The 17834-nt window shown below is 28.7% G+C and overlaps 3 protein-coding genes across 6 annotated transcripts in view; 1 reads left to right on the plus strand and 2 right to left on the minus strand.

Annotated features, from left to right (window-relative positions):
* Positions 1 to 2052, plus strand: part of LOC119685750 (putative epidermal cell surface receptor) — a 67085-nt gene extending 65033 nt beyond the window's left edge. For all 4 annotated transcript variants that reach the window (XM_038100124.1, XM_038100125.1, XM_038100127.1 and 1 more), the window contains 3 exons: positions 54 to 1085; positions 1623 to 1847; positions 1913 to 2052. In XM_038100124.1, coding sequence (XP_037956052.1) covers positions 54 to 1085; positions 1623 to 1847; positions 1913 to 1920 — 1265 coding nt within the window. In that variant the 3' untranslated portion in view covers positions 1921 to 2052. The remainder of the gene's footprint in view (positions 1 to 53; positions 1086 to 1622; positions 1848 to 1912) is intronic.
* Positions 2053 to 3357: 1305 nt separating this feature from the next.
* On the minus strand, positions 3358 to 8619 carry LOC119685757 (protein SHQ1 homolog). The gene is made up of 6 exons (XM_038100137.1): positions 8430 to 8619; positions 8148 to 8368; positions 7800 to 8094; positions 7555 to 7738; positions 4725 to 4857; positions 3358 to 4655 (listed from the first exon to the last, which is right to left on the minus strand). The coding sequence occupies exons 2-6, from the start codon at positions 8327 to 8329 to the stop codon at positions 3611 to 3613; spliced, it is 1839 nt and encodes a 612-aa protein (XP_037956065.1). The 5' UTR covers positions 8330 to 8368; positions 8430 to 8619; the 3' UTR covers positions 3358 to 3610.
* Positions 8620 to 11574: 2955 nt separating this feature from the next.
* Positions 11575 to 13422, minus strand: LOC119685758. The gene is made up of 4 exons (XM_038100138.1): positions 12831 to 13422; positions 12542 to 12772; positions 12285 to 12480; positions 11575 to 12166 (listed from the first exon to the last, which is right to left on the minus strand). The coding sequence occupies exons 1-4, from the start codon at positions 13351 to 13353 to the stop codon at positions 11698 to 11700; spliced, it is 1419 nt and encodes a 472-aa protein (XP_037956066.1). The 5' UTR covers positions 13354 to 13422; the 3' UTR covers positions 11575 to 11697.
* Between the last annotated feature and the right edge of the window lie 4412 nt (positions 13423 to 17834).

A 17834-nucleotide genomic window follows, 5' to 3' on the forward strand; every position in this document is an offset into this window, starting at 1 on the left:
TTCGAAGAACAAATAACGGTTTAATTGAACTTTCCTCTTTTAAACATTCTTAGGTTTCAACAATCTTCAAACTGGCATTGAAGTGCTCACATTAGAAGCCATAAATGCGCATACTGTACGGATAGTCTTTACAGTTCCACCAGTCTATGTTAACTTACAGGGACGTGTTGAATTGCGTTATACAAATGGACCCAGCAACGATACGACAAAATGGGAACAACAAATCTTTGCACCACCAGAAGATCTAATTGCTACTTCACAAATGGAATTTGATCTACCCGGATTGGAAGCAAATTCCCTATATAAAGTAAAAATTACATTGATACTTAGAAATTCAGAACTGGAAACGCAGCCTACAAGCTCTGTGTACACAGTTAAGACACCAGCTGATCGTCTGATAACTCCACCACCACATGTGTCTGATTATAGACCAGATTTCCAAGATATATTCAAAAATGTTGAAGATCCTGAATTGAATGTAAGTGAGACTAACTCAACATTTTTACAACTTACTTGGAAGAAATTATCTGATGAGCAATTAGAATATGTTGATGGCATACAATTGCGTTATAAGGAACTTGCTGGCATGATATATTCTTCAACACCTTTAGTTCATCGTTCATTAACCGCATATACATTAGAAAATTTACAAGCTGATACAGGTTACGAAATCGGTTTGTATTATATACCATTAACGGGACATGGTGCAGAAATGCTTGCAGGTCATATGATTAAAGTACGCACCGCACCAAAGGTCGATGTTTACGGTTTTGATATAATGGTTAATGTAACTAAGATAAAATCACAGAGTGTGGAAGTATCTTGGAGTGGAGTACCATATCCGGAAGATAAATTTGTTAATATTTATCGTGCCATCTACCAAAGTGATGCTGGTAAGGAGGATTCGAGCGTTTTTAAGGTGGCAAAACGTGATAGTACTACTGGCACTTTAATTATGGACTTAAAACCAGCTACTAGTTATAGATTATGGTTGGAAGTATACTTGACAAATGGCAATATTAAAAAGAGTAATGTAGTTAATTTTGTAACTAAAACTGGTGGGTCAGCTATACCTGGTAAAACTGGTAAGTTTAGTAAAATTTTTTGTAGAAGTATATTAATATAAAGTAACTTCAAATTTTAAAGATCTTAATGTTTTCGAAAGAATATATGTGTACTTCAAGGATAGTGGTAATATTTTAAAATATATTTTGTAGTTTGCAGCGATTTTCAAAATTAGTAATTAGTTAAATTATATAGTAGCGTTAAAATACATAATAGACCTCTTAGGTTACTTTATATCCGATTTGATTATAAATAACTGCTATATATTATAAATTTCAAGTAATTTAGCAGAAAGCAAAGTTAGTATAACCCAACTACTATTCCAATAACAAGTAATACAGAACTCTTATTGTTGTATACAATACCAGTTCAATAGGATTTTACCTATTTCCTTTTTTTTTTGCAATCCTTAGTATAAGTAATTCCATTTTTTAATATTATATGATCTTTTTTACATATAGAAAAGATTTTATATTAATTCGCTTGTGTTTCTTCCACTTCTTCCACTATTATTCTTACCTTATAAAGTTTAATATCCATTGCTTTTTTCTCCACAGGAAAATTATTAACAGCTGGTATAGATCAACCAACTGGTGATTACTATGGAACATTAGTCGTTGTCTCAGTAGTGGCTGCTTTAGCGATAATGTCTACACTTGTTCTGTTACTGATATTGTCTAGAAGGCGTGTACATCAGACTGCTTCCATAACGCCTCCACGTAAGAGTGATGCTGCCTACGATAATCCTTCCTACAAAGTGGAAATACAACAAGAGACTATGAGTAATTTAACAATTTATTAATTCAAGTTTACGTGAATATTAACTTATTTTATAAATTCGTTATAGATCTGTAGCAGCTTACAGGATAAGTCCCTTGCATTGCCGAAACATTGCAAACGCTTTTAGGGGAACTCAAATACTAGTTGTACTCGATATAATTTTTATTTTTTTATTTTAAAATATTATTATTTGTTTTTCATTTTTTACTTTTTGCTTTTGTAAATATTTAGTAATTTTGCATAATTAATTACATAAAAATTGGTGAAACCATAATTAAGTTTTAAAGTGACAAAATTTCATTTGATAGGCAATGCCAAAATTTGAAAATTAAATGATGCAAGTGTTTTGATTTTAATTTAATCTGAATATGAAAACAGAATCTGAATTTAATTGAAGAGTTTAATCTTTTTACTCCTCAATACAAAGAGATTTTTTTAATAAATATATCTTCTTTCATATAATGAATATTTATATATATAACAATTTAAATTATATATATTAATTCTTTGTTTTACATAATGTAATATTCGAGTTTAAAACGTCAGTCAGTCCTATGGTATATATGTATTATCAAAAATAAAAATGTATATAAAACACTTTCATTATATTAATTTCAAATTGACATTCAGTGTGTGTTAGTTTCGAAAAAAAAATCCTATACATAAAAAATATCTAATTCAATGAAAGCCATTTCTTTAAAAGTCTAAGTTAGAAGAAACATACGAAATAAAGAAGACATTAGCTTTAAGTTTTCATTATATGCTTTTTTGTTTATTTTTTTTTTTTTATTTTAAAAATAAATTTAAATAATAATTTTTCTTATGCTGTCTAAACCAAAGAGTGTGAAATCTATATGGTTCTACGAATATACTACAATTAGAACCACTCTAGCATTTTACACACTTTTACACAAGGCAGGCAGAAAATTTAATTAACTTGTAAATAAAAAATATATACATACTATAAAAAAATTCGTCTTAGGACGAGAAATGATTTTTTTCTTATATTCTCAATATAAATAACAATTGCTCTGAATGCTTATGTTTAAATTATGTATAAATATTAAACTTATTTAAATAAATAATAAAAAATAACTTTTAAAACAAAAATGCGTTTATTTCTCTTCATTTTTTTCATTTTCATGTTCGTTATAAGCTTAATAAATATTTTTTATTAAACTATAGTTTAATAAATTTAATATTTAACTACTCTTAGCAGTAAATGTTTACTTATTTAACTAAAATATTTACTCGATGCATATTAGTCAAAAATATAATCGATATATACTTTATACCGAAACTTTTTGAGGTAGTAGTTTTCATCTCATATCTTATTATTTAGCACAAATATTCAGCACAATACATAATTAGCATAACTGTTTAGTACAAAAAACGATACATAATTAACACTTATCAAAATTGTTAACATTAATTGTTAAATTTCTTGATTTAATTTAATATTAAATTTGAATTTATTGTTCCAAATTTTTTTTATTATTACAAACAAAAAGTATCTCGAAAATATACTTCACTAAACTTATAACAGAAGCATTTCACAATTTGATAGAATTTTCAGGTGTGATGTTCAACAACACAAAAAAAAAATAATCACTAAACATTATAATTCCAATACTCTAATTCAAATTTATGTATACAATATATACAATTCTTTATAAAAAAAACATACTAGAAATAATTGTAATATTTTAGAAATTTTTCAATAACAGCCTTATTTGTAAATATGAACCTGTATATTTAGCTATTATCACTTATTATTTGAAGAATCTGAATTTTTTTGATTGCCATCCATTTTTTTTTGTTTTGCCTCTGTTAAACCCTTAACTTGGTAATTTCTTATGTGTGTTTCAGCACTGTCCGGGTTGTTATTATCATCGTCGGTGCTGCTAACATAATCGGTAAGGTCTAAATATTCTTCATCGCTTTCCTCTTCTTCCTCAATACCTAGATCATCATCATCATCTTCAACATCTACAATAGAGTCAACATTTTCGTCGTCTTCGTCTTCGGCTTCCTCAGCCTCTTCAGTGTCTTCTTCGTCTTCACCATCAACATCACCCTCACCGTCAGCATCATCTTCAGTATCAGCTTCACCTTCAGCCTCATCTTCAATTTCTTCTTCAGCAACTTCATGTTCTATATCGGTATCATCGTCTGTAAAAGTATTGTCTTCATCGTCTTCTTCATCATCGTCATCATCATCATCATCATCTTCATCATCATCATCGTTATCTTCAATTTCATCATCTGTAATACTGTTATGTGATAAGCTTAAATGTTGTTCTTCCACTTGATTTCGTTCTTCACTATTATTTCGACTGCCAAATTCAAAATCCTTCATTAATTCATTTACAATTTGAAGTTCCAAATCGATTAAATCTAGCCCTAACATTTTCATGGACAAACCAACCACAACGTTTTTCAAATTTCTTGATAAAACATAGAAATAATCACTGTTATTCGTTTTAATTTTATCATTCAAATAATTTATATAATGACGCATGTAATATAAATTATATATATCGCGACTATCTATGTCTTCCAAAAACAAATTGTGTGTCACTATCAGTTGTGCTAATATCCAACTTGGTTTCTTCGTTATGGCATCAACGGCATCATTTAGGCACATGCGACTCAATTCATAATTTCTGTAATATGTATATATGAGTGTGCGGCGTAAAAAACTAACGACAACATCTTTCATCGAATAAAACGGTTCGAAGTAGCATAATACTGGAGCTAAGATAGAGCGGGTACGTGCACTATCACATGTTGGATCATCTGCAGTGATACTAAAAAAAGAAATAACGTCAACATTTATACTTATTTTATTTAGAAATGAATAAAACAGAAATACTTACCGTACATCATAACAAATGGCCAATAAAATGCTTATCAAACCACAATCAACTTCTGTGGAATTTGTTATTAGAGGAAGTGGAGTTTCGTATATATCACATATGGCAATGGTTTCCTCCTTAGATAAGGGAGTTTCTTAAAATATCACACAAATTGTACAATTATTACATTGAAATTTTTCACTTTAGCATAAAATTATGTTCTACATGTTAGTATAATCCACATAGTAGTGATCTTCTTTTTAAAAAACGAAGTTAAATTTATAATTGATTTTGATGAAATAAAATTTTGACGATAGATATGATAAGAGAAAATTTTTATATATCAGGATTCAATTATTTCTCTTACACCCATGAAATGCAATCTCTAACAATACACACATGTCAAAACACGTACTTGCTGGTATTGTCGTTCGTAGAACATGATGGATGGTAACAGGACGAAGATCCACTCAACCGCAATCCATTCTTGTTCGAAAACAAGAAAGTATTCTACCTCTACCTAGCTGTTCCTAACCAATCTATACACCTTTGTAATTTCTTTCATGATAAAACTTTGTCCGACTTCTAACAACTCAAACATAGTGTTTGATCCAAATATTAGATTTTAAATGTTGATTACTCGAGGTACTGGTCTTGTACTCCTCTAATGATATTGCTTATGTTGTTGGTAACCTTACAATCAATATTTATACTTCTTATATTAGCACATATAACAATATCAGATCAAGAGACAGGATCAACAACTAACAAATAATTATGACCTGCAAGTATATAGTATGGCTAAAACCTTATTTGTAAACCACTGTGTGAAATCGAGATCTGAAATATGTGTTTATACTAGGAATACAATATTATGTTAGAAAAATATAACATTTTTCTTATTTGCTTGATGAAACTTGAGTAACCTGGATATTAGTTTAAATGCCACCACCTCCTGCCAAATTTTGGTGGTAGTTAAGACATATTAAAATCTTTTGTTCTCTCTACTTTCGGAAGTACTTTCTACTCAAATTAGTGTTTATCACTTATATTTAAGATAAAAAATCATTACAACTTGCTTTATCACATTTAATATATTTCAAACCGTTATATACTTCAGTATAGGTTATGTTATAAATCGAAAAAGTGTGTTTAATATGTACTTACTAGTTTAAGGCAATTATCTAATAATGTACATAGCAAATATGTGCCAACTTTATATATAAAGTTTGTTATGTAGGTACACCCTTTCTTGACATATGGTACAAATTTGAGCGCCATCTGTAAATTAGTTTGTTTACAGCAGCTGTTTATGTGGGACTACCTCAAGTGCATTTAGCGATTTTTACTATGGAAAATTCTTGTTGTATGCGATTTTTTGACCAAACACGGCACCACTGTCATCGCTCAGGCACCATATTCGCCAGATCTGGCGCCGTGTGACTTTTTCCTATTCCTGAAACTCAAATTGCCCCTTCGCGTTTTGAGTCGAGTAATTCGGTAAAAGAGAATTCGTCGAAGGAACGAAGCAACATACCTGCACGGGCCTACGAAAAGTGTATGGAAGATTGGGTTAAGCGTTGGCATATGTATATCGCTTCAGAAGGAGCATATTTTGAATGAGATAAAATAAATTTGGAATAAAATTTAAATTTGTGTGTTTTATTTACAAAATCCGGATACTTTTTGAGCTGGATGTATATATATTTGTATATTGTAGTATACATAAATATATCAATATATATATGTATTGATATATGTTACAACGGATTAAAATAGAATAACTCCCAAAACTTCTATAAAAATTCGACGAGTATGTTTAAAACAAAAAGAGTTAAATATGTATTCATCTATATACCGACTAGCATTATAATTAATAAAAATATAAATAAAATACATATAAATATGGATGCGAAAGTCTATTTAATAAAACAAAGAAGCATATTAATAGAGCACAGCATTAAAAAGATTTAAATTTTTAATATTATTAAGATACATGACAATACTGACCATATATTGGACTATATACTATATATATATACTGCACAATACTATGATAATACTGGTTTGTTAGCTAAAGTTAACTTCAAAAATTTACAACATGCTTAAGAAATAGAATAACAAATTCAAACAGTAAAGTAAGTAATTGGAAATTAAAAGCAATAAATTTAATTAAACTAAACCTAAAAACAATTACTACAATTGAATTAATGTAAAATACAAAAATTTTGAAATTAAACTCATCGAGTTAAATAAGAATATTTTTTTATAAAATGGAATCCATATTAAGTTTGTACAAAATTCTAAAATAAAATAGAATTAACCTTCACTAAACAGATTATTCGTTCTAACATATTTTTTTTAATATACAAACTAAATATCATACTATATAAAGCTGTCGGCATTATATAAAATGCACCTAAAACAGATTTCCCCCACAACAGTTCATGACTGTTATCAAATCATAGATTAAACATACAAATTTATGGAGCACAAGCTTTAATATAAACAACTCTATTATAAACATATAATAAAGCTGTTTTCAGATAAATGTTTATAAAAGGTTTGTTAAATTTGAAAGCATTAAGAATGGAAGTATGTAAGAATGCAACATTTACTAATATAACAATTACATATATATATATATATATATGTATATATATCTTGCGCTATAAATTTATAGCTTATTAGATCTCAAATTAAATTGTTAGTAAACTTCACAAAATTTCTGCAGGCATACTATTCATTTTGTCGATAATATAGTTCAGTAAACTGACTGAATGTATGACTAATTCTCATATCTTTATATATATACATATGTTAATAATGCACCGTTCTACATTAAACTTACTATTGAAATCAGTTTTGTGAAGCTTTGGATCTGGATGTCCTTCTGGAACATATAATTCAAATGCATTGGCTTTATACTGATCGGGGCAGAAATCACTCATTTCTTGAACTTCTCTATCGATAGTGCGTTTAATTGGACTAACCAATGATGGTGTGTGCACATAACTAACTGCAGTTAAATCACTCTAAGCAATAAATTATTATTATTTATGATATTTAAATATATATATTCTATTAGTTTCTTACTTCGCTAGTTTTCAAATTGTTGTTGTACATGCTGGCAAAGCCGTAATAAAAATTTGACTCCGGTGACTTCAGTTGAGTGCAATTGTCAAATTGTATTTTGATCAAATTCGTCAAACACTTAAATTTCAGTAAATTAAAATCGTCTTCAAATACTTTATGAATTTGAACGCCACGAATTTTCACAATGGTTTCTATTAAGCACGGCAATGTGAAGGTTAACTTTTGCTCCGAAGTGTTGAAGTAAATGACAATATTTGTTAGGTTCTCGAGGTTGAAAAGACGTGGAGCCACCACTCTAAAATAACAGCAACGTATTATAATTAATTGATGTATAATTGAAAAATTTACTTGAATAGCTGTGTATCCACATGTATTAATATATATTGTTTATGGCCGTACATGTCCAAATTGCAGACATTATCTATTTTTTTATATTTAGAGCTTTCACAACTTTGCGGCAGCACAAGCTTCACTTCACAACAATTATCAGTATCCTTATATTCAAGCAAGCAAAATGTTTCGGAAGCCATTACGTATTACAATTTAATCAAATCTATTTTGAACAATTCCTTAAGAGTAACATAAGAACAATGAAAATATATTTTCTTCGGAATTTTAATGAAATCTCACGTGTTGACAGATATGGTAACAAATGCAAAAATGTCAAATTTGCCGCTATAGCCAATTGCTCTTTCTCTCTCAATTTTGCACTAACATAGTGGATTTTAGAGCATGCAGCTAAAAAACGACTCACAACATTGCATAGAACAATTCCGATGGGTAAACTGAATCGAATAAAATTTATTTGAAATAATATAAAACCAATTTTTTTTTATAAAAAAATTTATTTCACATAAAAGATTTACCATTCAAATATAATATTTTATTTAATAAAAATTTAGTATTTTAAAAAAATTATATTTCATAATATTCTACACAATTATTTTTTGTAGAGAATCTGAAAATTTATTGGTGTCACGTATTCACAACTTTTGACTTTAATATGATAATATAAAATTTAACTTAAAACACATCGAAGTATATAATCAATTAAATTGGTAGGCCGTGTGCGAGTTCGAGTATATTAAGATAAAGTAAATTGAAATTTCCTAGCAATATTTTGCACTCCAATTATTTACACTTATTGATTGCAGTCATTTATTATTTTTATGTTAAAATTTTTAAATTTATTTAAACATCTTATAAAATTTTCGCAATGGTAACACTTAATTCACTTAATTTTCATCTAACTTACACTAGTCGAAATTCTGGTATATACCAACATTCGCTGTTATACCGACATAATTTACTATTTCCCTCAATTTACCATCAATTTACTCGAACTCGCAAACGGCCGTACTTGTGAGTTTAATGACATTCAATTAATTATTTTAATAGTTAATATATAAAAATCGAAACTTTAGTCATATCGGCACAAATGCTCAGAGCGACAAATGCCTAAAGAGAAATATTATTTATAAAAAACGCTGTTTTTCAGTATTTAAAGAATTTGTTGTTATTCACATCAACTAATCACATTTTGGATTGTTAAATCTGGATTTAACCTTGATTTACTCTCAGTTTGTTACATTTTGTTGCCTACATGGTATAAAAAAAGTTGTATTTGAAATTCTTATAAAATATTTTTAATTACTATGCTTTGGCATGCAGAAAATGCACTTTGTTTACCATTTCATAGAGAAATTATCTGTTCTGAAGACAACTTTCTTAGAGGAAACAAAACAAAAATTTTCAATAATGCAAAGGAAATCAAAATGAAAGAAAGAAACTGTAGTTTTTATTCTGCTATCATAGCATTATTTTATTAATATCTCAGATTCAATAATTATATCTAATAACACTTGCAATAATTCAGTAATAGATGTATTTTTTTTTGACATGAATACTTCAATAAAACAACTTTTGCTGTTTAAGAAAAATGTGGCATCACCACCTTTACCCGTAATCATATGACAGTTAAAAATAATTCAAACAAATTTGAATTTATTGAATTTTATAAAAACGTTTTATATATGGTATATATATACATATAGGCAATACGAGATCGTGAATAAATTCAAGATTCACAAATTTTATTAAAAAAGTACTTTGTTAAAATATTTGAATTTACTCACAAACACTCGCAACAGTTGTAAATAATAAACAGCTGACTATAGTTTTCCATTTTCTTCCAAAAATCATTCACAATAGATCAGTTTTAAGATTTGGCTCCATTGTAGTGCGACGCGCAGCACGTGTTTTATTGGAGCATTGATGGTAAAGAAATACAACTAAAAATCAGCATAAAATCATGCTAACTTATTTTAAGCTGTATATCATGCCTCAAACACTAATACGTGCGTATAATTATATATACATATTTTGGCAACTTCTGATATAAATCAGCTGTCAAGTAAAATAAAAGGTTAAAATAACAGGTCTGTTCCACGAGCAACTCGTTGTAACTTTGAGTAACACTGTGTATACACAAGTTCGTTGCACCAGCAAATTTTCGTGTAAATTTTACTTGTATTTTACTTGAGCTTTACTACGAGTAGCCCTAATATCTCCCTAAGTACGAGAACACTCTTATATTAAAAGTCGTAAATCATATGTTTTTATTTTTACTGATCATTTAGTTTGAAAGGAAGTGTAATGATTTTTGAATTTGCTATGTGTTTTGTTTTAGCTTCAATCTTATTTATGATAATGGATTTGTATTATGTTTCTTTATTAGTGGTTTGTAGTGATATGGAGGATAAAAGCATAATTTGGATAACAGTAGAGTTGACTTAGAGATACCAACTATTTCTGATTGTCAAAGTAAATACATATATGATGGCTAAGACTGTCGCTGTTTATGAAGTTTACTGTTTTTTTTTTATTATTTTTCGCAATATCATTATTTACAGAAATTCTTATATTTTGGCTGGCCATTATCTCATAAAAAATTAACACTTCATATATTGTGGTTGCCTCTTTATTAATTAAATTCAAATAATTTTCACTTTTCGATTCAATTAATTTAGAATTTATATCAGCATACAATTATCACTTCATGACAATAAAACGTAGTTAAATAGTCATTTATAATAAGAACTTCGTATGTATAACACAAATCAGCTGTGCATTTTAGGTGCGAAACCGGAAATAATAGAATTAAAGTAAATTTTTACTTAAGTACGTACAGGAACAGACATGCGTAGGTTGGGCATACGTATTGGGCATGCGTAGGTGTGGTGTGTTCAGATGGTATCTACCATGAATTTTCATGTTGGTAGTACTTTGTTACACATTTGTTCACATTTTTAAAATATGAACTCAAATTAAAGTTAATTAGTAATACATTCACACCGTCTCATTTAGGCACTTAATAATTTTTATTAATGAGTGAACGTTCACATTAAAATGAGCTCATTGGTGCAGCTGATGGAACTTTTATAAACTTAACTTAATAATATATCACACAAAAAATTATATATAAATTAAATTACATATTGAGGCTAGTGTAAATGCCATATTATATTAAAAACAAGTAACATAACAATTACAGACAGCGATAAGCACTGAAACTGAAATAAGTCGATGCATTGAGAAGGAACTTTTTTTTTTGATGGGTTGTTATATAATGAGTGTGAAAATTTATAAAAATTTGTAAATTCATAATTAATTCATAATTTATATAATATGAATTCAATAAATTCGGTAAGCGATATTGTAGTCTTAAACTTTATTTTTTTTGAACTAATCATTAAAAAGAATATATTAAGTTTTTAACATAATTTTTAATCTTTAACTTTGGTTTGTCTTTATGAGAAATCTCTAAAGCAAAAATAAAATTTCTATTGTTTCTACATTAAACAATTAACTTTATAAAAATATGAATGAAATTTCAATTTTAGTATGATTTAGTGCCCCTAGATGATAAGGTACGCCTCAGCCTTCTGTAGATCCTTGTTTCATCAATTATGCAATCACTATTACCCATTAATTCTTTCAAATCATTTACACTGTAGTAATGCCAGAAAGAAATTGATTTAAATTTCCATTCGGTGAATATATGAAAAGCTATTGGATTATATCTACGACGGCTCTTCACTAGAAGTTTAGAATGAGCCATAAATTGCTGTTTTATTAAATTTGCCGATAAGAAATACATTAAGGTTTTGCTGTAAGTATCACCGATCTCATTGGCTAAAGTACGTGCTCTATCAAATGTTTGTCTGGCTCGTCTCCAGTCCTGCAAATACCCATAATTTTCACCCACTAATTTAAGTCCTTTAATTTCCAAATCATTTAAATTTAATTCATGAGCCTTCTCCAGTCCAATGTGTAGTGTTTTCAATGCCAGTTCGGAAATGTTTTTACTTTATGTGACAGACAAAATGTAAAAACAAAATCAACATTAAAAAGTTTCAGTGAAGAAGTTTCAGTGACCATAATGATAAGGGTAATATAAATAAAAAATATATGTGCAACACCTACTACGTGTAAACTCTGCCTTTTTCGTAATTGAACCGTGCCCACAAAATATCGAATTCCAGATCACTAAAATATCTAACGTCATTCTCTATTCTGCTTAGTGAAGCTAAAGCATCATCGAGGTAGTTGTGATTTGTTAGTATATCAACGTAATCAAGTGTAGTACGACAATATTGTGCCTTATGCATGTATCTACCAACTAACAAAAATTATTTAATATAATTATTTATATTTCAATTTTTATATGTTAAATGATTTACTCTCTGATATAGCGCTAACTGCTTTAGCACCATAACTAGTGGCTTCAACAGCGTCTTCCGTTTGCCTACCCAGTGAAATTAATAGATTTGCGGTAGCATAAGCCACATCCTTATGTAGACTACAAAATATGTCAAACTCTACATTGATTATCTCATCCGAAAGCCAATCTTCACCACGGCAAATAACTTGCGCTCTTTCCAAAACAGTCGAGCAAAAGTCCATATGAACACCTAGAGATTGTATTGAAGCATTGACAAGCCATAAAAATTCACGATTTTGGTTACTCACATTTTTCTCCGAAATATCTTCCGAATTTATAAAAAACACGTACTAAATTTTCGTGGTTTTTCATTTTGCCATCAAATGGCAAGCACATTTTGAAAGCGTACGACAATACATCACTAAAGGCCCACTCATAGCTTCTCAAATTTGCTTCAAAAAGTTTGATGATACGATACATATTTCTGGCACATACTTCCATTCCTTTCTCTCTGTCAGTTGCAAGCGCACCCTCACCATCTCTAAGATTGAAGAAAAATTCAATGAGGAACTTCCGTTTATCTTTGAAACGTAGGTGTATGGCTTGACCTTCGTATAATTTTTGTTCTTTCATTATAAGGCATGAAAGTAATAGTCCTCCCATAACTGATCCATTTTCGTAGAGTTCTTGAGTTAGTGCATCGTATATGTCAATTTTTAAGCGTCTTGCTTCGACGAAGGTGTACGGCACAACTTGCTTACGAAGTTCGTCCCAATCGGGAAGAATTGGGTTTTTCCGAACTTTTTTTTCACGGGTTGACTGCTTTGGCATTTTGCTCTTTGAGCAATTAATATATGGTATAAAATTTATTTAGTAGAAGTAAAAACTAATAAAAAAAATATTTTTTTTTGTACATATAATTTATAGTTTTGGAATAAGATGATTATAAATTTATTTTGAACTCTGACAAGAATTTTCAATGAGTTATAGAACAAATTTTTACTGTACATAATCTTTTTATAATCCATCCACAGACTTTTAGTTTTTTTTTTATTTTTTTTTTCGATTTAACATTGTAAATAATATTTTAAGCACTGAGAATCAATGCCTTAATTGTTGTAATTTAATATATATATATATATTATATATTAATAAATTTACTGTACTCGTATACCTATATGAAAACCAAATGAACAAATAAATAAATAAATGAAAGAATGTCAGAGAAACAATTGAATGCATCGGGCTACAAGATTTTGAGACATAAGCCCCTATTTTTAATTCAAATAAGTCTATTATTTGCTAGTTGAAGATTTATTTCGACAGTCAGGAAGTGGAATGTACTAATAAATGCGAATATTACCGTGTAACAAATAATGAAAGTTAGTGACCACTTCAGAATACTGGCGGACGCTGTAGGGATGCATATATATCAAAATCTATTATATTAAAAAAACTGATGTTGTCATTATCAGACATCATTTTGTCCCATCCCTATAAGGTCGAAGATATGCTTCTACTTGTAAGAATAATTTTGGCTTTCTCATTGTCGCTTGCAGGTATCTAGATTATGAGTTTTTTTATTTATGCATGATCTATTACCATAACCATAATCTTAACTATCGGGCTGAATTATTATTAAGTGACCATAATTTTTTGTGAAAAGGTCCAAAATATAATTTTTACGATCAATGGACTTATTACGTCCAAAATATAATTTTTACGATCAATGGACTTATTACGTCACAAGTTCAAAGTACTGTACAAACAAAAAAAATTTAACAACAAAAAATTTAATACTTTGATCACATATGAAGATGTCCTGAGATCTCTCTTATGTTGTGCCTTTTCCAAGTTAGTGCATCTAGGTACTTTTACTTTTTGATAACTGGAGGTTTCTACAGAATCCTATTGTTCTTACTGAAGGGTATGCCTCAAAAGCTTCGTGATTATTCTATGACTGATCTAAGATCGGCTAGTGATTAATCTGAGATAAGATAGTGCTAAGTGTGGCAGCCTGTCAGTTTTCGCGAATAGCTTTATGGCTTGAGTTGTGATCTTAATAAAATATTATTGAAGAAAGAAGAGGAAAGAACACATGATGATGAAAACAGAATATTGCAGAACAATAAACCCATAACACCGCCGAACAACTTGTAAAGACTAAGATTATAATTATATCGGTTAACATTCAAAAAGGTAAATGCACTTAACGAAAGAGAAACTATTTAAGGTATTTCAAGTATTTTAAATATATTAGTGTATTAATTATGAAATGTTAAAGCACTAGTCGCAATAAGGAGAAACTGAAAGAAACAAACAACGAACCACATCCAAACCAGGTATGTATCCAGAATTATTTTCTTATGGCTGCTAATATTTAATAAGATTATGGGCACAGCAGAGGTTGGTTTGCTAAGCGAGATTAACAGAGAGTTAGAATATAGTATGATTTAAGATCATATATTGTATTGTATCAATAAACAAAAATGACAGGGTTGAAAGCGAACTCGAAGATTTATGAAAAGTTAAGAGGATGTAGTAGAGAATATAGTAGTCAGCTAAGTAAAAGACTGAAAAGATGACCTCAGAAGCAGAAGCGATAATTAAAATAATGGAGAAAACACATCTAACAAAGTAATATTTACTTTGTTAGAATAATGGACAATAGTGAAAGTTTAAAAAACGATAATAGTATGAAGACTGTAATAGACGTAGACTGTGTTTAGATATTGGTGAAAGTAATGAGATGGACGAATTTTTCAAATCATACGAAGTATGGAGAATTAAAATAACTAGAAGAAAATAAAAAGTGACATAATGGCGAATACAATGAAAAAAATAGAAGAGGAGCAAAGTGGAATCAATGGCGGACAAAAAAGCATATCTAGTAAAGATACTATAAAAATAATAATGAAGAATTGTTTTTAAATAATAAAAAAGAATACGAGTTACAAAATGATGTGTCAACTGAAGAAAATCGAGAAGTGAAATATGAATAATTAGAAAAACAATTTTAAAGAGAATTAGTTTAATGATAATTTTATTGGTGTAGTTGACGTAGAAGAAGAAGAACGAGTCAGAAAAATAATTAGCAAAACTTAAGCGAGACGTAAACATGGGATATGTTAGAAGAGAAAGGAAAGACTCGCTTTAGATAATGAGAAAAGAAAGAAAGATAAATACTTACAAAAAAAGGAAATTGAAAAGGTTCAAGGAAAGAAACAAAATAAGTAAAATAAATAAAGGAAGAAGAATCCACAAAACGAAACAGACGATGGCATGATAAGCAAGATAAAATAGTTGAAGAAGACAAAGTTGGTGAAGATGTATTAGTGGGAAATAGGTTGAAAAATTAGAATAATACATGAAAAAGTGAAGAAGTCATACGAAGGCACGTAAAAATTAAAATGGATGAACTAAAGTGATTATTTAAATTAAGTAATTAAGTGAGATTTATGTTTTAAGATTTATATAGATTATATAGATCAATTTAAGGTTAATGAATATGAAGAGGAATAGTTATCAAACTGATGAGTATACTAACTGAAGTTAAATAAGAATAAGAAGATTTTATAAATTCATTTAAAAACGTCTGCAATTCAATCATATTCATATTCTACATTTCATATAATATTAATACAAAAAATAAATATTGAAATAGGTATAAACCAATGGAAACTAAAATTATTACTTTTACTTGAATTGACGATTTATGTGAACTACTTGTTCCTCATATCGAAGATAAAGTGATTTCTAAGTCTAGATGAGAAGAAACCCGTAAGGAAGGTATAACCGTGTTCATAGCAATTTTCATCTTTTTATTTGTGTTAGATTTTTGTATTATCTTTTTTATATTTTTATTCTTCATTTACGTTAATTTTTGCCAACATTATTTCATATGATCTGAATTAATTTTAACAAAATTGGTATTACAATTTATATTAGTTCAATTAAGTAGCAAAAATAAATGCTTATGTCCCCTCTACAATATCTCTTCCATTACCACTTGAACACTCAGTAAATCAGCAGATATTTCAGTTGGATGACATTTTGTTTACCTCAAATGTCATAACGACAAATAAAATCGTCATCGAATTGCTTTTTATTTAATTTTTTTTTTCTGATTTTCGTTTTTTCTCTTTAATATTACAGTGGTCGTCCAGTATAACGAACGCTCGATATTACGAATTTTCGATATAACGAACACCCAAAATATTTACATTGATTGTTCTATATAACGAACGAAAAAAAAAATTCTGCTCCATATTACGAACAAAAAATTTTTTATTTCTTATTCGTTTTTGTTTTATACAAATTATGCTTTTGAATATAATTTTACTATAAAACTAGCATTATTCAGCTTAGAATATGCATGTAATTGTCCGTTTTTTTTTTTTTTCTGAGAAAAATGCCTATATATGGCAAAATGCATATATATAGATCAACAGATCAGGCGCCACTGATCTGTTGTTTACAAATTCAGTTTATCATATACGAAATACTATCCAATACTATCTAACTATTTATTGTTAGTGTGACATTAGTACATACGAAGTTAATAAATGGAATAATGCTGATAATACCATCGATGTCTCGGACGAGGATGATGGATCTGATGACGAAAATATAGAAGAAAATAATTTAGAAATTATTAAACATAAAGATGCCATAAATCATTTCGAAAAATGCATAAAGTGGGCGATTAACAATAATGAAACTTCAAAATTAGCTGTACTAAGAGAACTACAAGAAAAAGCTGTTCAGAAAAGTCTTGAGTGTAGTAAAAAACAAACAAAAATTAATGATTTTTTTTACTCTACACTATGATTGAATGCGTCCTTTCTTATAAATAATTTTTGTAACAACCGAATAAAAAATACTTTTAAATAAATATATACTCGTACGTGTTTATAAGTTAATTTATGAACTCAAATATATGAAATCTCCTAAAAATAACCATATTGGTAGGTAAATGTATAACATTCGATATTACGAATTTTTCGATATAACGAACAAGGGGTGCAACATAAAATTCGTTATATTGGACGTCCACTGTATTTATTCAGAAGCTCAGTAATGTTTGCTTTCACATAGCAAAAGTCTAATCAAATCATTTTAATTGTTTACAAATTGTTATCACTTTGATTATTGCTTACATTCAGCGCCGTGAACGACTTTGATTGGTGGTCACGCCCATATGACCAATAAAGTACTAGCCATGGAGAAATTGTGTTATTGTTTAAGTAACAGTAAAGTTTAGAAATTATTTTCTTTTTGAAGTGTAGATAACAGAAGGAATGGTAAATAAA

Source organism: Teleopsis dalmanni, chromosome 2 (genome assembly GCF_002237135.1).
Source record: "Teleopsis dalmanni isolate 2A chromosome 2, ASM223713v2, whole genome shotgun sequence".
NCBI lineage: Eukaryota > Metazoa > Arthropoda > Insecta > Diptera > Diopsidae > Teleopsis > Teleopsis dalmanni.